Raw genomic sequence first — 23,364 nt, 5'->3', positions numbered from 1 at the left:
ACGGATACCAGTCGTAATATACCATCTTCTACCAAAAGGCAAGGGGCTGCTGCTGTGTAGCAATGCAGCCCCACGTCTGCCAGCCCCACGTCTGCCAGCACCCAGATCGCCCTCGGCCTCTTCTGGGTGCTTAGCATAAAATACTGGGCGCTTGGCAGAAAATAGCATGCTACGACTGATAGCCATCATCGTCAAGACAGTTCAATAGGACTGAGCATGTCTGCCCAGGTGCCTCTGATTGAACCGCAATATGACGACGATGGATACCAATCGTAATATATCATCTACTGCCAAAAGGCAAAAGGCAAGGGGCTGGTGCAATGCAGCCCTACGGCTGCCAGCCCCATGGCTACCAGTCATGCTGCACCGTCTACCGCCAAAAGGCAGTTAGCTGCTGCTGCTGTGTAGCAATGCAGTACCACGTCTGCTGGCACCCAGATGACATATGGTGACGGTGAGCTGAGCTGAGCGGGCTCCATGCTTGCCGTGGTATGTTGTCTGCACAGGTAACCCAGGTAAAAAGGCGCGAATCTATTGTCTGCCGTTGCTCTGACGGAGGGGGAGGGGCCTGATGACATGTACCCAGAACCCCCCGCGACACTGTTTTGCATCATTCAGGCATTGGGATCTCAACCCATAATTCCAATGGGCGGCGGAGACTGCGGGAACTGTGGGATAGCTACCCATAGTGCAATGCTCCGGAAGTCGACGCTAGCCTCGGTACTGTGGATGCGGTCCGCCGACTAGATCACTTAGAGCATTTTATGTGGGGACACACACAATCGGCTGTATACAACCGATTTCTATAAAACCGGCTTCTATAAATTCGACCTAATTTCGTAGTGTAGACATACCCTTAGTCTTTAAGGTGCCACCAGACTCCTTGTTGTTTTTGTGGATACAGACTAACACGGCTACCTCCTGATACATGAACTATGCAGGCTTAATGATATTGGCTGCCTAGGACAAAACTACTTTAGACAGGATGCATAAAACAATACTAATTATCAAGCTGCGATGTCTTACAAGGTTTTCCACTTTAAGGTTAAATCTTGAAGTGCTTACATTTGGGAGAAATTTATGTTTTATTGTTTCAAGTTATTGATTTTTACAACATGGAGGGAGGAGAGAGGGAAGGGGCATTCACAGATGTCATTAATATTGGCATGCTAGTGACGGAGGGGCTGTGTAACTGCCAGTCACACACCAACACGCCAACAGAAAATCATGCTCCGCTTGCCACTTAGTTCCTTCTTGTCTGACAAACAGCAATAGTGTACAATACATTTATCTTGTTGATGAATCAAGTCAAAATGAGGGGTGGTTTTCTCTTTAACATCTTCATGAGGTTCAAAGCTACTTTTATTTACCCGGAAATGGCTTTTATTTAAAAAATCCAAGTGTTTGTATTTTACTACATATTAGCAGTTATAGTTTACTAGAATTTTACTAAGGCAGTTACTGCCTTTATTTTACTTAGTGATAAATTGATAAGTGTCAAAACCAACTGAAGTATTTTCCAGTTCAGCTACTCCTTAGTGTTACAACTGTTAGCTTTCCATTATTGCTGTTGTTAGGAACTACTGATTACTTCTTGTAAAGATAAATTTATCACTTTTGAAATTAGATTAAGGGCCAGATACTGATTTCACATCAGTATAAATCCCAAGTAACTCCATTGAGATCAAAATCTGGTCCTTGGAATGAGCCCATGCCTGTTTCCTGTGCCTCCAGATCAGTTTCATGAAGGTAATTCAGCTTGCCAGGACGTATACAGGGCTTTGAATATGTGTGTGTTCCACCTCTTCACCCATAACACCTTGTATATGAGGAATCTGATCTGAGTATGGACCAGGGTGGTTGTACAGTATACAAATGAGATGGTATTCAATAACTACCACAAGACACTTTATTTCTGAAATACTCACAGTATGTGGACATTGGAGATATAGTGAAAATGTGACAGAGTCTTTCCAGAAAAGTTCTTTTTTTTTATAGCAGAATAGATTGTAAATGACCTATTTTTTTTTTAAGTTTTAAAGGTTAGTGTAAAATAAAAATGACACAGGTAACTTCAGACAAGAAAAATGAGCTGTCACTATATCACAGAGTGGAAGTAATTGCTTCCCATGGAGAAACTGTGCTTTGTAAAACCCTTAGCAATTCTCAGCAATGTTCTATTTAAGCCCTTCTCTTAATTTTTTCCATTATCTGTTAGGATATTTTATTTTAATGCATTCAGTCTGAAATGTTCGTTTCTTTCCCCCTTCCAGGTTGTGACTAGACTGATCCATTTGCTGGGTGAGAAGATTCTTGGCAGCCTTCAGCAGGGGGGTAAGAAACAATTCATGGGCCATTTGCTTAATTTCCAGTGCTCAGAAAATATGTCTAAGGGCCAGATTCAGATCTCAGTTACACTGATATATTTTCCAAGTAATTCTACTGAATTCAGTGGAGTACTGCTGGATTTACACCAGTAAATTTGAGAACAGAGAATTCCTGTCAGAGATAAGAATTTGCCCCTGATTATTCCACTTTAGCTAGGGTCACAAGGGAGTAACAATTTCATAAGTACAAAGAATGAGTGTGCATAGGTAAGATAAATGGGGTGGGGGAATGGAATGAAATGTAATTGATACCACTGAGTCCCAAAGGTACTGGTGTACGTGCACGGTGAAATCTGCTTCAAATATTTGTTGAGAGAGGGGGTTTGCAGGGACAGGGAGCAATACTGAATTTAGTAACCTTGCACAGAATCACATCACACCAAATGGAATCTGCATGCAGGATGACCTAATGAATCTGTAGTTTGCTTATCTTGCTGTGTTGCCTAATAGCAATTATTCAGTATTTAGGTGTTCCCAAGTTTTTATCCTGAGAAATTTCTTGTGAATTGCCTTGGTTGAATTAGTTTAGATTACTAATTGGATTGATAGTGGGTGGGAGGAAACTTCCCTTACTGTTTGTTCTTCTTGGACTATAAAACTAAACCAGTTTTAAAATAAAATAATGTTCTAAGTACTGGTAAATTTATAAAACCTCTGTGCTATGATGCTCATTTATAAGATTTAAAACTATTTACAGAAATGTGTCTGTTTCCATGCAACCCATTGCTACCAATGTGGTTGGGGTTTTCAAAGGATAAGAGAGTTAGGCAAACAGCTCGTATTGAATTTCAGTTGTGTGCTTTGGACCAAGTACTTTGAAGAAGGGCAACAAAAATGATTGGGGGCATGGAACAGCTTCTATACAAAGAGAGATTAAAAAGACTGGGACTATTCAGTTTAGAAAAGAGACGACTAAGGGGGTATACGATAGAGGTCTATAAAATTATGAATTGTATTGACCAAGTGAATTGTTATTTACCCCTTCATATAACACAAGAACTAGAGATCACCCAATGAAATAATCAACAGCAGGTTTAAAAGAAACTTAAGGAAGTACTTCTTCACACACAGTCACACACAGTCATTTCCACGGGATGTTGTGAAGGCCAAAAGTATAAGTGGGTTCAAAAATAATGAGATAAGTTCATGGAGGATAGGTCCATCAATGGCTATTAGCCAAGATGGCCAGGGACACAAGCCAATGCTCCGGGTGTCCCTAAACCTTCAGCTGGCAGAACCTGGGACTGGATGATGGAGGATGGATCACTTGAAATTGCACAGCTCTGTTCATTCCCTCTGTAGCATCTGGCAGTGGCCACTGTCAAAAGGTTGGAGTTTAGGATAAATGGACCATTGGTCTGACCTAGTATGGCTGTTCTTATATGTTCTTATGATGAACTTTGCATTGTGTCACAGCTTAAAAACATCAGTACATTAAAATTAACCTATAATCCCCACTAGACTACTGGATATTTCTTGCTTTGCCATTTTGTGAAACAAGCAGAGAGTAAAAGTAACAACCAATTTGTAACTTCTTAGGGCCATTTTAATCTCTCTAATTGTAAGTGACAGCCAGTTAGGCTGGAAATCATCCTAACAAAGTGACTTGTGCAGTTATGATTGTCCCACTGACGTGGAAAGAATGTTCAGCTCTTCCAGTACGTGTCAGTATGGCTTCCATTGCAAGGGGCACATGTGCCTTATGCCTGTGAGACTAGATTCTTTTGGCTAGCAGTGTCTGGGCTGTGCAAGTGTCTGTCCTGTGCCTCCTCACTCTCCCATGTGAGGGCACAAAGGGCAGAGTGGTCATATATTCCTTCTGGCCTCAGAACGTATGAATCTGTGAAAGGCCAGGCAGTCTCTTCCCTGAAACTTTTAAAGTGGATCACACAGTGCACATCCATCTGGTAGCAGCTGCCTGGTGTGTCTCTTCCGCCTAACATAAATGCACACTCCACCAGAGCACAGGCAGCATTGTTGGCTTACTTCAGAAATGTGCTGATCTTGGAGATTTGCACGGCAGCTGTGTGGAGTAATCCTGTGACCTTCATTAAACGTCATGCGCTTGACATGGCAGCCAGGGCAAATGCCAAGCTTGGATGAGCAGTGCTACAATCTTCATTTCCCTGATCAGCTGTGACACCTCAGTCCCACCATCCAAGGATGCTGCTGCTTGCCAGTCACCTATAGGGGAATCCACACTGACGTTCTCGAAGAAGAGAGAACAGTTACTTAACCTACGCTAATTGTGGTTCTTCAAGATGTCATAGTCTGTGCGGATCGCATTACCCACCATCCATCCCTGCTTTCAGAGTGCTCAGCAAGCATAGGCTTCGAACTGTGATGGAGCTGAAGGAGGGATGCAACCATTTTGTCCTTCATGCCTTTGAAGAGTTACTCCTGGGGGAATTCTGCATCACTGCGCATGCACAGAATTTATGTTCCCCACAGATTTCTTTGCTTCCCTGCAGAAAAATGACTTTCTGATGGGGAAGCAAAGGGAAGCCACAAGAGCAGTCATGTGACCCTCCCCAGCAGTATGTTTTGGGTGCCCAGGGCAGCCAGCAGAGAGGTAAATCACTGTGGGGCAGGAGGAGGGACTGGGGAAGGAATCCGCCTGGTGGCTCCTACCCTGGGTCAGGCTCAGCTGCTAGTCCCGGCTGGGCTGGGGAGGTCAGACCCACCCCCAGATTTCTCCCCAAGCTGCAGGAAGCTCTGCAAACTCCCCCCCCCCTCACACTTCCTGAACCCATTGCTCCTCAGCTGCATGGGGAGGGATCCCTGTACAGGGAGATGCACCCCCATCTGCCTAGCCCTCGTGCATCCAGACCCCCTCATATCCAGACCCTCCTGCCAAGCCTCACCCCCTACACACACTCAGAACCCCCATGATGAGCCCCTCTCCCCCTACACCTGGACCACCCCAACGAACCACCCGGATCCCCACCAGAATGAGCCCCAACCAGCTGCACCTGGATTTCCCCCCCACACACACTGAGCTCCACTCCCCCAGTGTCTGGAGCCCCCACCCAGACCTCCCTGCCAAGCTCTAGCCCCCCACCCCATGCCCAGACACCCTCCCCCCCCACTGAGCCCTAACCACCTTCACCTGGACCCCCTGCAGAGTTCCATTGCCGTTGAACCCAGAACCCCCCAACAAGCTCCTGTGCATCCAGATCCCCCCCCCCCGCACCCGTATCCCCCACTGAGCTGCCCACACCCAGATTGCCCCACACAGAACCCTCTCAACCCACACCTGGATCCCCCACACTAATCCCCTCCACACTTGGATCCTGCCTTGCTGAGCCTGCCTGCCCACATGGAGGGGCAGGGCCCTGGGGTGTTTCTGGGGCAGGCCCTCTCCTTGTGCCTTGTCAGGGTTGGGTGCAGCCTCACTGCTGAGTTCATGTCCTGGGTCAGGGCCGGCGCAACCCATTAGGCGACCTAGGCAGTCGCCTAGGGCGCTACAATTTGGGGGGCGGCGACCGCGGCGGTATTTCGGCGGCGGGACCTTCCGCCTCCTCTGTGGGGGGCTGCATTTCGGGGCGGGACCTTCCTCCGCCTAGGGCGGCAGAAAAGCTGGTGGCGCTCCTGCCCGGGGTGTGTGTGGGGGGGCTACACAGTGATCTTCCACTTCTGTGCAGCCAGTTGCCTGTGCTCCCCACTACCATGCTGGAGCCTCCACATTTATTTAACAAATAAAATTTGCAGAGTTTTGCAGAATTTTAATATTTTTGGTGCAGAATGCCCTCAGGAGTTACAGGGTGCATGCTGTGGATGCAAAATGGAACAGCTGAAGAAATTTAGCCTTCAGTTCTATCCTGTGGCTCTTTTGGCTTTGATTTTTAGATGTATATATTGGGTCTGACACTTCCTCTAACTGCTGTACGGTATGTACTCAGTGCAAAATAGATATAATAAACCATGGAAGATATTTTCTGCCCTCTGCCTGAGCTATATTTAAGCAGTATTTGCCAACCAAACTCAGCTGTCCAGGAAGGATCCTTTTATACACTGGCATGCTGTGCTATACAGCACAATGCCATTGTATCTAGGACATGATTCATCACAGATACGTATACTTCATCTGGTTGAAGAAGTGTTCTCATTTTACTAAACACTTCAAAGTTTGCTTCCTGGGTCTTGGAGCTTTAAGTGTCCTCTTTTAAATTACTGGTAGCAATTGCCAGTTTACAGTTCATGTCATTGGTAAGCAGCCATCTGGTCCCATATGTCCTTGCTGTTTCCAGTCCTCTTGATAAAGCTTTGATACCGACTATACTGCAATGTTTCTGAACTGGGGCAGTGTCTTTCCCTCATGCAGAATTTATTTAAAAAAACTTGTCTGTCTTGGGCTCAGTTTAGACTTCTACAGTTTCTGATCATACCGTAACCATGAATCCCCTGGTATTTGTCAAGCAAAGCGTTCTTCCTGGCTAATTGCAAAGGGCCAAATTACCTGTCCCCATTAAATCTGTTTAGTTAATCATTTTATCATTTGAATGCTGTTTTTCCCCCACTGGTATTTTGAATACCAATATTTTACATGGTAGTCAAGCCATATGAATGCTGTGACTCTATTACACTTCGAGTAACATGCAAATTGCGTTGACAGACCCTTACTGAATACAAAAAGAACAAGGAGTACTTGTAGCACCTTAGAGACTAACAAATTTATTTGGGCATAAGCTTTCGTGGGCTAAAACCCACTTCATCGGATGCATGCAGTGGAAAATACAGTGGAAGATATATATACACAGAGAACATGAAAAAATGGGTGCTGCCATACTAACTATAACGAGAGTAATCAATTAAGGTGGGCTATACTCAGCAGGAGAAAAAAGACTTTTGTAGTGATAATCAGGATGGCCCATTTCCAACAGTTGACAAGAAGGTGTGAGTAACAGTAGGGGAAAAATTAGCATGGGGAAATAGGTTTTACTTTGTGTAATGACCCATCCACTCCCAGTCTTTATTCAAACCTAATTTAATGGTGTCCAGTTTGCAAATTAATTCCAATTCTGCAGTTTCTTGTTGGAGTCTGTTTTTGAAGGTTTTTTTGCTGGAGAATTGTGACTTTTAGGTCTGTAATTGAGTGACCAGGCAGGTTGAAGTGTTCTCCGACTGGTTTTTGAATGTTTTGAGCTCTTCTGGATCAATCAAAGTAACTTATCTCCAGTTCTGTGCTATTCCAATACTTGGAAAAAAATCACTATAACCCTGCATGTTGTGTTGTATTGGCTGGGAATATTGTATAGTTTATACATCATTACAATGTGCTCTCCAAGTATAACCCAGCAAATTTGTAATACATTTTACTTACTTCAGTTTGCAACTGCTTCTGTGTTTAATTTGGTAAGTTGATAAGCACACATTAAAATTGCCACCTGGCACTTAGATTTGGAGGGCATAATTTTGCAACTCTCTTGAGTTTCTGCTCTATTTTCCTGAATGTTCATTGCCATCCTAGAGGTAGAGCAAAAACTGTTGCTCATGGATTTGTTCTTGGAAGGGCACATTCTCATTAGTTTAGAGAATAACCTACTCTGTGTTTTATTAACAGATCTGTTAAATTGGCTTAAATACAGTTGAAGTGATTGTCTGCATAGATTCCACTTCTGGTACACATGTGTCCCATGCATGTAAGATTGGATTCTTTTTGCCAGAATTGTCCACTGAGTCATGGCCAACTGTGTCTGCGAGATGGAACTTCTCAGCACGCTATGCAACTTGACTGGTCCTCTGCGTGTATGTGTGTACATGCAATATGAGAGAGTTTGATAGTAATATTAGTATAGTTGTACAGTGGTGTAGTGTAATTTTTTCTTTTCTTACACATCTAGGAGGATGCAGAAGGCAAGGGAGGCCTGTCTTTATTGTTTTCTCCTGGAGAACTCAATAAGAGCTGCCTCAGAAGCAGGGGCCTTGTAGACCAGAACACAGATTTCCTTGATCAGTGTTTTTGTGAGATGTGGATGAACTCCAAGCTCCTGTGCTCACTGGTCAATAAAATTTCATTCACTGAGCCTAGCAGAGCATTGAAGTCCTCCTGCACCCAGTGATCTGATCTGAGGGGGGAAGAACATCGTTCCCACAGTGAGCACAGCTCTAACACCTAGTAAAAGGAGGCATAGATCCAAAAGGTAGTTTGTAGCCTGAATTGGATTCCTGTGACACTCTGGCAAAACTCAGTCATTGAGCACATATGGTACTGTCTCAGGTAGCAGTCCACAGTTTGCCTGGTCCCAGCCTCTCTCTATTGACATCAGTGCATGTGGAGCCAGTGACCCCAACGTCCACGAGACTGGTGCCAACCCCTGTGGAACAGAGCCCCCTGGCACAGACTTTCTCGGCACCAAAGTTATTTTCAGTACCAAGTAATCTTGCATTGACCACACAGCCCAAGTCATCATTACTATCCTCGCCTGTGAGAGTGTCCTGTACAGTACTGATTACCAGTACAGTCATGGCGCCAATCAGCTTTTCAGCTCTAGTGGTGGTCAATACTCAAGCTTACCCTACATCTCCAGGTAGGGTAGCCCCACCATTAGAGAAGGAGTCATTTTCTTCTTCCTCCCAAGCAAATAGGGAGGCATCCCCCATCCACTCATCTCATTCCCATTCATATGACCCCTTCAGGGAATCTAGACACCATTAGTGTAGGCATTGACCTATGTGATCTCCAGGAGAGCACTCTCCTAGGTATCCACCCTTGTAGCTCCCAGCTCCCCTAGTGAGCCTCTTGGGCTACATCAGCTGTCCCTCTCTGACGGGATCCCTGGAGTACAACCTGGAACTATGGGACCGCTATGTCCCCTTAATTCTACAGCCTGGGCTGTCTTTTCATAATGCTTTGCCAGTGACAAGCAGCAAACCCCCTCGAGGTGCTGTGATCACTCAGTCACCTGCATGCTGAGGCACACCCAGCTAAATTGCATGCATACTCTCCAAGGCCTTCATGAACTATACACAGGGAAACACCAGCAAATCTCTCAAACCGCCAGCCTTGGACCCCAGAAATATACTGTGTGACAGACCCAGACCAGTGGGGTACAGGAGTCTGGTAGAGGGCAAATATACTGGTCACTGGATGAGTAGTTTTCTGTTCCCTGAGTGACCAGAGCAGGGGCTGCACTAGAGTAATCAGGAACCTGCTAGAACCAGTTAAGGCAGGCAGGCTAATTAGGACACCTGGAGCCAATTAAGAAGCTGCTAGAATCAATTAAGGCAGGCTAATCAGGGCACCTGGGTTTTAAAAAGGAGCTGACTTCAGTTTGTGGTGGGAGTGTGAGGAGCTGGGAGCAAGAGGCGCAAGGAGCTGAGAGTGAGAGGGTGTGCTGCTGGAGGACTGAGGAGCACAAGCGTTATCAGACACCAGGAGGAAGGTCCTGTGGTGAGAATAAGGAAGGTGTTGGGAGGAGGCCATGGGGAAGTAGCCCAGGGAGTTGTAGCTGTCATGCAGCTGTTACAGGAGGCACTATAGACAGCTGCAGTCCACAGGGCCCTGGGCTGGAACCCAGAGTAGAGGGCGGGCCCAGGTTCCCCCCAAACCTCCCAATTGACCTGGACTGTGGGTTCTTCCAGAGGGGAAGGTTTCTGGGCTGTTCCCCAACCCACATGGTGAATCTCTGAGGCAAGAAAATCCGCCAATAAGCGCAGGACCCACCAAGATAGAGGAGGAACTTTATCACAACTGTCTTACACTGCTCAAGACCTTCTTTTGAACAATGCAAGCATATTAATTAGGGGCAGTGTCTTTCCCTCACACAGAATTTATTTGTGAAAGGAAAGTGGACATGCACCAGCCTTTGTAACCTGAGCAGATTTCCCAAGCACCTTAGACAAACTCACTGGTAAGGATAAAATATTAAAATAAGTTTATTAACTACAGAAAGATAGATTTTAAGTGGTAGGAATAAAGGTCAGAAAATAAATACCTTAAGAAAATAAAAAGTAAACATGCATTCTAATTCTTAAACTTTTAGACTAAGCAAGAGTTGAATCAAACAGCTTTTCTCACCTCGCTGGATGTTGCAGGTAGGTTACAGTTCTTAAGACACAGGCTGAATTTCCTTCTCAGCCTGGGACCAGTCTCCTCAGTTAAAGTCTTTGTCTTCCCAGCATTCTTGTTGCCTTCAGTGTAGGTAGGGGAGGGGAGAGAGGTGGTCTCATGATGCCACTGTCCATTATCTTATACCTTCAGTCCATGTGCCTGTAAAAATACTGGCCCAAATATGTCCTGGTGGGCCTTGCTGAGTCTCAGAGTTGAGCAAGCCCCATTGCATGGGGCTTGAGCAATGATCTCTTACAGAATTTGTAAATTTCTTATTTACAATTCCCCTGCTGGTCAATGGCCCAGAATGGTCGCTTTGGGTGTGGGTTACTGGAGAACTAGCAGTGAGCGACTCCCAGCCTCACAACATATTTCAATAACAACCATTGCTAGCAAAATCTCATAACTTCATGTATGCTACCAATATACATATTATGACAGAACAATTAGTTTCAGCAGATCATGACCTTTCATATAGTATCTTACATGGCATGCTTTGATGAATATGGGGGTTACAGGGAGCTTCTTTGAGGTACAGTGTGTCACACGCTCCAGAGTTAGATTTCCTTCTCCTATGAAGCTTCGGAGAGTAGCTCAGGAAGGGTAGATAATGTGGGACTCATGCTATACCCCAGGAAGAACAGGAAACTGAGGAATAACACCTGCAGATGGAAGAGTGTTTCTGTGTCACATGGCAGACACTTTAGAGATCTTTGGCGGTAGTGTAGGAAAAATTGCACATCCTGCATTCCTCCATGTTTGAAAATGTTGCCATGCCAATTAACAAGGGGCTATTGGAACCAGTAAACATTTATGGCAGACACCAGTGTCTGTGGCGCCTACCTCTAAAATGACAGATAGGCGCTATTGAGTCCCTTCAAGTGGGTTTGAATGTTTCCTGCATCTCTGGTAGTGATGGTGGTGCATGAAAGGTCCAGGCAGCAGGGACCACAAAAATAACTCGGAGACAAAATATCTGAAAAAATTAGATCTATCTGGCAGGAAGAATTAATCATCATGAAGTCTGCAGATGTGCCTTGCAAAGTATTTGGCACTCCTGTCAAAGTATGTATCTGAGGGACTATTTGTGGCTCATCCATCACTGCAGGAGGTGTTGGATGCATCGGCCACAGCATGATCAACAGCCACCTCAGTCGTCATTTGCAGGGCTCCGTGGTTGCAATCTTCAGGAACACCCAAGGAGGTCCAGACAACAACTGAGGGCCTCCCATTTGGAGGTTGTGACATAGTCAATGCAACAACTAATGAAGCCCTGCACTCTGAAAGATTTGAGCCTCTCTCTGTTTCTTGGGAGTCTGCACACCAGCCCCGTGGAGAAGGTGATTTTGCTTTAGACAAAGAACTCTCCACGTGTTATTGTAACCCACAAACGTCATCAGAATTGCTGAGGAAGAAGCAGAAGTTCCCAAACAGCAGACTCTCTGCCTCTTTGTCCTCTACTGCACATTCTGTGTCCACTGCACAGCAGCAAGCTTGATGCCATCATCAAGAGCCATATAGAGTCTTTGGATGGTTTATACCCTCCCTCCCTCACCCCTTTTGGCATTTTGGAGTGGTTGGGAATCTACCTAAGCCAGGGGGGCTTAGAGATCATCAACGTGGGGTGTTCAGTTCAATTCCAGTCCCTTCCTACCAACTCACCCCTCTTCCCCATTCCTCTTCAGGGATCTCTCTCATGAGATACTGTTAAATCAAGAAGTGGCCTCCCTTCTAAATTTCAGAGCAGTAAAAGAAGTGGCTCTGAATTTCAGAGGGGAAGGGCTTTTACTCGTATTTTTTTCTGATCCCAAAGGGAAAAGGGTGTTTGCAACACAGTCACCTGCGATTATTTCAAGTTCAGGATGGCAACTCTGACCTCCGGGAGCTAGCAATGGGATTATGAAGACTGGTTCACAGCTGTTGATGCATATTTTCAGGTATCACGTCATCTGGCACACAGAAAATATCTTGAGGTCCCAAGTGGGAGACTCTCCCTGCCAGTACAAAGTCCTGCTTTTTGGTGTTTTAACAGCAGCCAAGGTATTCACCCAGTGCTTTGCAGTCATTGTGGCTCATCTAAAGAGACCGGGGATTCAGGTATATCTGTACCTCTGTGATTATCTCATTCAAGGAAGGTCACCATAGCAGGTGAAAGACTCCATTCACCTAATTGTACTTTTCACCACATTCGGTCTCAGGATCTTCAAAGACTGTCATCACTGTTGCCGACCCAGAGACTAGAGTTCATAATGGCATGGCTACTAGATTCCACATCAGCAAGGGCTTATCCAGCACAGGAGAGATTCATGACCATGGTGGTGTAGACCTCATTTGCTAGCTCCAGGCTCACCCACAAACATCTGTAAATAATAGCCTTATACTTCTGGTTTGCAATGTTGTCATAGCTGTGCTGGTCCCAGGATACGAGAGTACAAGGTTGGTGAGGTAATATCTTTTATTGGACCAACTTCTTTTGGTGGCAGGTGCAAGCTTTTGAGGGTATGTCTACAATACGAAATTAGGTCGAATTTATAGAAGTCGGCTGTTTAGAAATCGTTTTTATACAGTTGATTGTGTGTGTCCCCACATAAATGCTCCAAGTGCATTAAGTCGGCAGACTGCGTCCACAGTACCGAGGCTAGCGTCGACTTCTGGAGCATTGCACTGTGGGTAGCTATCCCACAGTTCCCGCAGTCTCCGCCGCCCATTGGAATTCTGGGTTGAGATCCCAATGCCTGATGAGGCAAAAACAGTGTTGCGGGGGATTCTGGGTACATGTCGTCAGTCGTTCCCCCCCCCCCCCCCACGAGAGCAACGGCAGACAATCGTTTCGTGCCTTTTTTCCTGGGTTACCTGTGCAGACGACATACCACGGCAAGCATGGAGCCCGCTCAGCTCAGCTCAGCTCAGCTCACCGTCACCATATGTTATCTGGGTGCCGGCAGACATGGTACTGCATTGCTACACAGCAGCAGCTAATTGCTTTTTGGCAGTAGACGGTGCAGTATGACTGGTAGCCATCATCAGCTATCTGGGTGCTGGCAGATGTGGGACTGCATTGCTATACAGCAGCAGCTCCTTGCCTTTTGGCAGCAGATGCTGTATTATGATTGGTATCCGTTGTCGTCGTACTCGTCAGTGAGTTCGGTCAGAGGCGCCTGGGCAGACATGTTTTGTCTCCTGGAGACTCAGTCCCGCCGGCAGTCCTGTTGCACCGTCTTGACGATGATGGCTAGCAATCGTAATGCAGCATTTTCTGCCAAGCACCCAGAAGATGCCGATGGCTATCAGTCATGCTGCACCGTTTGCTGCCAGCCTAAGATGTAAAAGATAGATGGACCAGATTTGTTCTGTATTCATTTGCTTCCCCCTCCCTCCGTGAAATCAACGGCCTGCTAAACCCAGGGTTTTGAGTTAAATCTTTGGGGGGGCCATTCTGTGTGACAGTTGTTTGTGTTTGTGTTTCTCCCTGATGCACAGCTACCTTTGTTGATTTTAATTTGCTGTAAGCCATGTCGTCAGTCGCCCCTCCCTCCGTTTCGCGGCTTTTTTGAGACCAGATGCCATAGCACTGGGATCATGGAGCCCGCTCAGATCACCGCGGCAATTATGAGCACTATGAACACCACGCGCATTGTCCTGGAGTATATGCAGAGCCAGAACCTGCCAAGGCAAAACCAGGCAAGGAGGCGACTGCAGCGCGGCGACGAGAGTGATGAAGAAATAGACATGGACATAGACCTCTCACAAAGTACGGGACCCAGCAATGTGCAAATCATGGTGTTAATGGGGCAGGTTCATGGCATGGAACGCCGATTCTGGGCCCGGGAAACAAGCACAGACTGGTGGGACCGCATCGTGTTGCAGGTGTGGGACAATTCCCAGTGGCTGCAAAACTTTCGCATGCGTAAGGGCACTTTCATGGAACTTTGTGACTTGCTTTCCCCTGCCCTGAAGCGCAAGAATACCAGGATGAGAGCAGCCCTCACAGTTGAGAAGCGAGTGGCGATAGCCCCGTGGAAGCTTGCAACGCCAGACAGCTACCGGTCAGTCGGGAATCAATTTGGAGTGGGCAAATCTACTGTGGGGGCTGCTGTGATCCAAGTAGCCAACGCAATCATAGAATATCAGGGTTGGAAGGGACCTCAGGAGGTCATCTAGTCCAACCCCCTGCTCAAAGCAGGACAAATTCCCAACTAAATCATCCCAGCCAGGGCTTTGTCAAGCTGGGCCTTAAAAAGCTCCAAGGAAGGAGACTCCACCACCTCCCTACGTAACGCATTCCAGTGCTTCACCACCCTCCTAGTGAAATAGTGTTTCCTAATATCCAACCTAGACCTCCCCCACTGCAACTTGAGACCATTGCTCCTTGTTCTGTCATCTGCCACCATTGAGAACAGCTGAGTTCCATCCTCTTTGGAACCCCCCTTCAGGTAGTTGTAGGCTGCTATCAAATACCCCCTCATTCTTCTCTTCTGGAGACTAAACAATCCCAGTTCCCTCAGCCTCTCCTCATAAGCCATGCACTCCAGACCCCTAATCATTTTTGTTGCCCTCCGGTGGACTCTTTCCAATTTTTCCACATCCTTCTTGTAGTGTGGGGCCCAAAACTGGACACAGTACTCCAGATGAGGCCTCACCAATGTCGAATAAAGGGGAACGATCACGTCCCTCGATCTGCTGGCAATGCCCCTACTTATACAGCCCAAAATGCTGTTAGCCTTCTTGGCAACAAGAGCACACTGTTGACTCATATCCAGCTTCTCGTCCACTGTGACCCCTAGGTCCTTTTCTGCAGAACTGCTACCTAGCCATTCGGTCCCTAGTCTGTAGCTGTGCATGGGATTCTTCCGTCCTAAGTGCAGGACTCTGCACTTGTCCTTGTTGAACCTCATCAGGTTTCTTTTGGCCCAATCCTCTAATTTGTCTAGGTCCCTCTGTATCCGATCCCTACCCTCTAGTGTATCTACCACGCCTCCTAGTTTAGTGTCATCGGCAAACTTGCTGAGAGTGCAGTCCACTCCATCCTCCAAATCATTAATAAAGATATTAAACAAAACCGGCCCCAGGACCGACCCTTGGGGCACTCCGCTTGAAACTGGCTGCCAACTAGACATGGAGCCATTGATCACTACCCGTTGAGCCCGACGATCTAGCCAGCTTTCTATCCACCTTACAGTCCATTCATCCAGCCCAATCAAAGAGCTTGGGCCTCTGATCTTCAGATTCGGGGAACAGGTAATCAGCAGACAATGGTTCTCTCCTCAGGGCATAGCTTCAGAAGGTTGGGTCTGGATGTGGGAATGTGCATTCACCGTACTCCCCTCCCTCCCCCCCCCCAGTATTTCCTAGATGTGTTGTCCACATTGATTCCACAACTCACCCTCCTTCCCTGCTATTACATCTAGATTCCCTCCTATACCATCTGGATTTTGTATTGCTGATGGAACTGAGGAAAAGTTGGACCTGCTCTGCCTTTTATGCTCTCAGTTGGGGGACACGAGAAAATCTGGGGCATAAGTGCAACCCCAGTGGACCCTGTTGGCCAAAAGGATCTGAGCTGACTGGCATGGGGTGTATGCACAGCAGAAGTGGAATCTACATTGACAGTAAATTTCAAAGAACTTCTGACAGTTGGGGGTTCACCCAGACCAGTTGTCACCACCTGCCCAGTAACCCTGGGTGTTTCTGTGTTGTGCAGCTTTGGCTCAGAGTAGCCTGCTCACAGTAGAGTGGCTTCTCCCTGGCTGCCACTAGCCTGGTTACTCCTTGCTACACCAACAGCTTGTCCAGTCCCAAGTCTCCCCAAAACCATCTCCCCTGCAGTGTCCAGTCCCTCTCACTGAACCCTTACAGAAGTTAAGTTCGCTGCCTCTAAAGAGACAGAACACACCAGCCTGGTAGCCTGGCTGAGGATTTTACCCTTCGGTTTAATATACAGTACTGAGATGGTTTGTGATAAAAGAAGACTAAATTTATTAACAAAGAGCAGATGTTTAAGTGATAATAAGTAAGACTAGAAGACAGTTATGGATATAAATAAAATAAAACACTATCTAGTGACTAAAACTTAATTTCAGCAAGTTACAATCTTTGTCCAAACAGGTTTCTCACCTACTGTCAGTTTTGAGCTACTCTTTCCTCCTGGGTCAATAGGATCCACACTTCATGAGCTCAAAAGGTGCTGGTGCCCTAGGTGATGGATGACAAAATGGCTTTTTGCTTCTGCTTATGTCTTCCCAAAGTTCACTGACCCTGTTTCAAGAGGCAGGAAGGCTTCATGGGGGTGCAGCTTCTGTTCCCATCAAGATTGTTAAGTGGTCACCTTCCCCCACTTGCTCACCTGATGGCTTTGTTTGCCTTACATGTAAATGCCCTTTTCATTGTCTTTGGTCTCACCTTGCTTAATTTACACTGGAGACACAGTCAAACTGGTGAAACAGCATTTCTTTTTCTAGGACAGGCTGGGCTTTAGGCACTGTCTGCCAAACATATTTTAGGAACATATTTGCAGCACACATCTATAATTCTTTATACACTGCCCGTACATACACCACACAATATTAATGACCAGTGTGTTGCCAGTTTGCATATGACACATTACAGATTATGACAACAGTGAGTTGGAGGCAATGTGTGTGTCAGGCCTGATGAGAGTTTGGTTTGGTGTGCCCTCTGCCTGTGTATAAATAAAGATAATAAAATGGCTAAACCCTATTTTCACTGCAAATGCAGAAATAGCTCAGGCAAAAAAACATAATTTCCTCTGACACATTCTTTTAAAATGAAGATAAGCTAGAGACTTGATGGAAGCAAACTTCAGTTTGTTGAATGCAAGTGTTGTTAAAATGACGAGAGAATCTAACTGATAAAAAGGAATGAATCAGGTACTAAAAGTAAACTTCCCGCAGGAGGACTTGAAAGGGGATGAAATGAATCAGAACAGCAGTGCACCTGTCATTCTCTTCATTGATGCTGTGAAAGCTAAAGAACTTTTTTGTTATAAAGAAGAGGTAGCAAGAAAAAATGACCAACGTACAAGAGAGAAATAAGATAAACTAATTGAGAAATCTGTTTATCTTCTCTGAAGCATATTCTCTTGCATCCTATAGATGAACTTTTATCTTGTAGAGTGCTGACATTCTGCATGTGTAGAGTGAGCAAGATTAAAGATTATTGGGAGGTTTTTATTATTTTACTTAGTGCAAAACAAAACAGGCTGATTTTAAAAATATGGGCTTTAAAATGTAAATTTTACTAACCGCTGGCCAATTACTTTTAATCACTGTCAGTGCCTGTATTGGAATGTGTGTGTTCCAGAAAATATACAATATAAAAAAGAAGATCAAGAAGGGGAAAATGTCTGTTAGACTTCAGAGAGATTAAGGGAAAGTTACTCTGTTATACATATATAAGGGGTTTGGGCTAATTATAGTCCTCTCCTCCAGGACTGACTTATCATAGAAGATTAGGGTTGGAAGAGACCTCAGGAGGTCATCTAGTCTAACCCCCTGCTCAAAGCAGGACCAGCACCAACTAAATCATCCCAGACAAGGCTTTGTCAAGCCGGGCCTTAAAAACCTCTAAGGATGGAGATTCAACCACCTCCCTAGGTAACCCATTCCAGTGCTTCACCACCCTCCTAGTGAAATAGTGTTTCCTAATATCCAACCTAGACCTCACTCACTGCAACTTGAGACCATTGCTCCTTGTTCTGTCATCTGCCACCACTGAGAACAGCCGAGCTCCATCCTCTTTGGACCCCCCTTCAGGTACTTGAAGGTTGCTATCAAATCCCCCCTCACTCTTCTCTTCTGCAGACTAAATAACCTCAGTTGCCTCAGCCTCTCCTCGTAAGTCATGTGCCTCTGCCCCCTGATTACATATATGGAGATATACCTATCTCATAGAACTGGAAGGGACCCTGAAAGGTCATCGAGTCCAGCCCCCTGCCTTCACTAGCAGGGCCAAGTACTGATTTTGCCCCAGATCCCTAAGTGGCCCCCTCAAGGATTGAACTCACAACCCTGGGTTTAGCAGGCCAATGCTCAAACTACTGAGTTGTCCTCTGCTGGACTCTCTCCAATTTGTCCACATCATTTCTGTCGTCAGATGCTACCGGTGTGGTGCTCTGCTCTGTTCAATGTTGATAACAGTCGGCTGTATGCATGTGTTCCCTCTGTGTGCTGCCCCGGCTCTGCAGATCACTGGCACAACAAACCCCGAGAGAAACCCCAATGACCACAGACTCCGATAAGGTACAAAGGCACCCGGCCAGGTTTATTGTCGAACGAAGCACAGTAATAGTTTCCAGCAGACTCCACAGGACATACTACGAATATGTGCCCCTGACAATGGACACAGCTCAGTCAGTGGCGGGACTTTCCACTGCCTCCTAGGCCGGACAAAGACGTCCACTCAGGGATGTGTTCTTATACACAGGTACAAACAAATTACATATCACTCCTGATTTATTGAGGTGCAACCCTCTACGTAGCAAGATACAACCCCTCTATGCAGTAAGGTGCCGCCTCTCACCTTGTACATGTTGGTTTGAACAAAACAACTCTATCCATCATATTACCCTTTTGCCCCTGTCCTTGTTATCTGTGTGGAATGTGCAAGTATCGGAGTGTTCTGGTATCTCTAGTGTCCAGTACCTTTTAAGTATGTGTATTTTTGCAACATCAGCCCTTTCATTGCCAGCTTCTGCGAGCAGTGCCTGCCTCTGGCTCACAGCTTAACTTTGCTTTATGTTAGCAAAGTCTTGACCATTACTTTAGTTCAGGCCTTAGGCCTCATACCGGGCCTCTGATAAGGGTTTATGTTTCAGGGCCTCATCTTACTACAGTGGGGGGCCCAAAACTGGATGCAATACTCCGGGATGGCCTCATCAGTGCCGAATAGAGGGGAATAATCACTTCCCTCTTATGAAACTGGATTCTAACAGGATCAGTGCTATTTTGCAGGAATTGATGTGCATTTGTATCAATAATTCACTCAGTTCTGGGCCCACATAGGTATCTGTTCTGGCTGAAAGGGATTCTTAAAGGAATATGAAAGTAGTTTGGACCTAAAACTTCACCTGCTGTAAAATTCAGAATTTAGTGAGGAAAGCTTCCATAGAGAGCGTGCCAGCATCTGAGCTGCGTGTGAGTTATAACTACTGGCAATACACTAGTCGTAGCCCTTGGAAAGAAAGCATCTTCACCTACTCTTGTCCTTAGTCTATTGTCTCTCTCACCAACAGAACTTGGTTTAATAAAAGATACTATCTCACCCACCTTGTCTCTATATTTAAATGTACCTGACAAGCATGGACATCTGGGACAGTACGTATTATATGGATTTCCTGGGGAATCCCTGGGGAGTGGGTAATGCCAGGACTCTGGTTATGCAAAAAGTCCAGCCTTTTGAAGCTACATCCTGAGGAGAGGTGTAGCTGCTGATTACCTGTTCCTGAGCAAGAGCCCGAGCTGTATAAAGAAATGGCTGATTTGCCCACTCTTCGTTCTGGTTCCTGATCTAAAGACTGATATGAAATTGTAACCACAGGGAGAACCCATTTGTGGAGTTTGAAGGACTGACAGCTACCAGAGCCCTACATTGGACTTGGGGGGTAATCTCATTTAAGCTTTTCTAGTATGCGTGTAGGTTTTTATTGTTTTTACCTGTTTTCTCTGTAATGCTTTTACCTTAAGAATAAAGGTGCTTACTTTGAAGGAATTGGGTGGTGACTTGTAACTGCTGGCAATACACTGATCATAGTCCTTGGAGAGAAAGCAAAGCACAGGTGCTGGCCTTTTAGGCAGACAGGCTTGCTGGGGATATCACAGTGTAGATCAGGGAGCTGTGCAGTCTTATAACCCTTTATAAACCCCGCCCAGGAAAGGTGATGGCTGGGAGTCTGAAACTTTAAGTGGGTGCCCTTCAGGGACTGCAGAGTGGGAAATACAGGTGCAGTTATTCTGCAACTTTGACAGTAGTAATAGAAGACAAACGGTTTGTAGAGCATACCTGGATCTAAACTTCTCAGCTGAACTAGATAAGACAATCCTCAGCTTAGTTACAGTAGAAAGATGAAAAAACCTCTTGCATCTCTCAGAAGTGTGTGACATTATTGACATGAGCTGTGACCGTATAGATCATTGTTGCAACCAGGGTCCTATGGTTGCACCAGGTCTTGTACAGAGGAGGTTAAGTTGGTGTCTATGGAAAGGTTGTAGTTTGCTGGTTATGATTATGCTGTCTGTATGTGTTTATCATTTTTGTATTTGAAGTTATGAATATTGGCTATGTACCTGTATCTCAATGTGTTTGATTCTAAGTAGCCTCAGTGAAGCATTTGGTCAGCTTCTTGAGAACAGACTATTCTCAATAAGTGCCCAATCAAGAAACACTTAACTGACAGTGGACTTTGGGAGACACCAATCCACATCTGAACTTTCCTGGGAATGTTCAAACTAACATGTAAACAATGGCGTCGGCCTGAAAAAAGCTGAATCATTCATGGATATGTGACTTGCCCAGGTGGCTACAAACTCCATCTTGTTACTGTTATTTTGCACAGAAGAACAAAGGGGTTTCTGCCCACAAGAGAGAGAATATAAAAGGCCCTGGAAGCCTCTCCATTTTGTCTTCAGCTGGCTCAAGAGATGGCTTCTCCACCCCAAAGAGATGCCTGAAAGAAACTGGAACAAAGGACAATAACTATTGGCGGGGGGAGTGATTGCTGGACCCAGACTAGGAAGGAGTCCAGTCTGTGAAAGAAGCTTATTGGAACATCTCTGGGGGTGAGATTTCATCTGTAATCAGTTTCTTAATGTATTAGGCTTAGACTTGCGTGTTTTGTTTTATTTTGCTTGGTAACTTACTTTGTTCTGTCTGTTATTACTTGGAACCACTTAAATCCTACTTTTTATATTTAATAAAATTACGTTTGCTTATTAATTAACCCAGAGTAAGTAATTAATACTGGGGGAGCAAACAGCTGTGCATATCTCTCTATCGGTGTTATAGACGGTGGACAATTTATGAGTTTATCCTGTATAAGCTTTATACAGAGTAAAACAGATTTATTTGTGGTTTAGGCTCCCAGAAAGACTGAATTCTGGGTGCTGTGACAGGCTCTGTTAACTAAGAAGCCCCTGAGCTGAGTGGATCTCAGTTTCAGTGAACTGCAGGGGGGCGTGGCCCAACCTCTTGGTCTGTGCTGTAGTTGACTGGAGTGTCTTACTCAGCAAGACAGGAATGGAGGGAAGCCTTCTCTGGCAGGGGGGTTTGTTCTCAGTGGTATCCCAGCACATCTAGTGACAGTCCTGGGGAGTTTCTGTGACCGAACCTGTCACAGTGGCAGGGTAAACTCATTCCAAGGCCAGAAGGGACTGTTGTGATAATCTGGTCTGACCTCCTGTATAACACAGGCCACAAACTTATCCAAAATAATTCCTAGAGCAGATTGTTTAGAAAAACATCCAGTCTTGATTTAAAAATTGTCGGTGATGGAGAATCCACCATGATCCTTGGTAAATTGTTTCAATAGCTAATTACTCTCACTGCTGAAAATTTACACCTTATTTCTATTCTGAATTTGTCTAGCATTAACTTCTAGCCATTGGATCATGTTATACCTTTGTCTGTTAGATTGAAGTGTCCATTGTCAAATATTTGTTCCCAAGGTAGGTACTTACAGAATGTGATCAAGTCACCCCTTAGCCTTCTCTTTTTTTAATCCAAATAGATTGAGCTTCTTGAGTCTATCACAACATAAGGCATGTTTTTTAATTCTTTAATTATTCTCATGGGTCTTCTCTGAATCCTCTCCAATTTACCAACATCCTTCTTGAATTGTGGAAATCAGAACTGGACACAGGATTCCAGCAGTGGTTGCACCAGTGTCAAATACAGAGGAAAAATAACCTCTCTACTTCTCAAGATTCCCCTCTTCATGCATACAAGGATCGTATTAGCCCTTTTGGCCACAGTGTCACACTGGGAATTCATGTTCAGCTGATTATTCATCACGAACCCCAAATCTTGTTCAGAGTCACTGCTTCCCAGGATAGAGCCCCCCATTCTGTATGTATGGCCTTCATTCTTTGTTCCTATATGTATATGTTTACAGTTAGACATATGAAAACACATATTGTTTGCTTGTCCTCTGCATACCAAGCAATCCAGATGGCTGTATATTAGTGACCTGTCCTCTTCATTATTTACCATTCCTTTGGTGTCATCTGCAAACATTTTCAGCGATGATTTTATGTTTTTTTCCAGCTCGTTAATCAAAATGTTAAATGGCATAGGGTGAAAAACTCAAACCCTGCAGGACCCCACTAGTGATAGTTCCCTATTTATAATACATTTGTATCAGTTTAATACATTTTAATCAATTTAATATGTACCATATTAATTTTATACCTTTTTAGTTTTTAATTAAAATATCATGCAATACCTTACAGAAGTCTAAATATGTTACATCAACACTATTACTTGTATCAACCAGACTTGTAATCTCATCAAAAAAAGATATCGAGTTAGTTTGATAGGATCGGTTTTCCATAAACCCATAAGTTCATGCTGAGCCAACCAGCCAACGTAAAAGGAGCGTAGGGAACATGTGTTAACTATTTTCTGAACTGCGTAATTTGAAGGCAGTGAGCATTTTGAACTTTGAACCCTCACGATTTTCAAATTAATCAGAAACAAAAATAAAACTATCTAAGCCCTGGTCTACACTACGAGTTTAGGTCGACTTTAGCAGGGTTAAATCGAATTAAGCCTGGACACGTCCACACGACGAAGCCCTTTCTTTCGACTTAAAGGGCCCTTTAAACCGGTTTCTTTATTCCACCTCCGACGAGGGGATTAGCGCTAAAATCGGCCTTTGCGGGTCAGATTTGGGGTAGTGTGGACGGAATTTGA

The 23,364-nt window shown here is 45.2% G+C and overlaps 1 protein-coding gene across 1 annotated transcript in view; it reads left to right on the top strand.

Moving 5' to 3' along the window:
- PNPLA7 (patatin like phospholipase domain containing 7) overlaps positions 1 to 23,364 on the top strand; it is a 424,003-nt gene that overhangs the window by 215,744 nt on the left and 184,895 nt on the right. Inside the window, exon 21 of the mRNA XM_065418594.1 lies at positions 2,274 to 2,334. Coding sequence (XP_065274666.1) covers positions 2,274 to 2,334 — 61 coding nt within the window. The remainder of the gene's footprint in view (positions 1 to 2,273; positions 2,335 to 23,364) is intronic.

The sequence above is a fragment of the Emys orbicularis genome, chromosome 18, assembly GCF_028017835.1.
Source record: "Emys orbicularis isolate rEmyOrb1 chromosome 18, rEmyOrb1.hap1, whole genome shotgun sequence".
NCBI lineage: Eukaryota > Metazoa > Chordata > Testudines > Emydidae > Emys > Emys orbicularis.
This window is presented reverse-complemented; position numbering and strand designations above follow the sequence as displayed.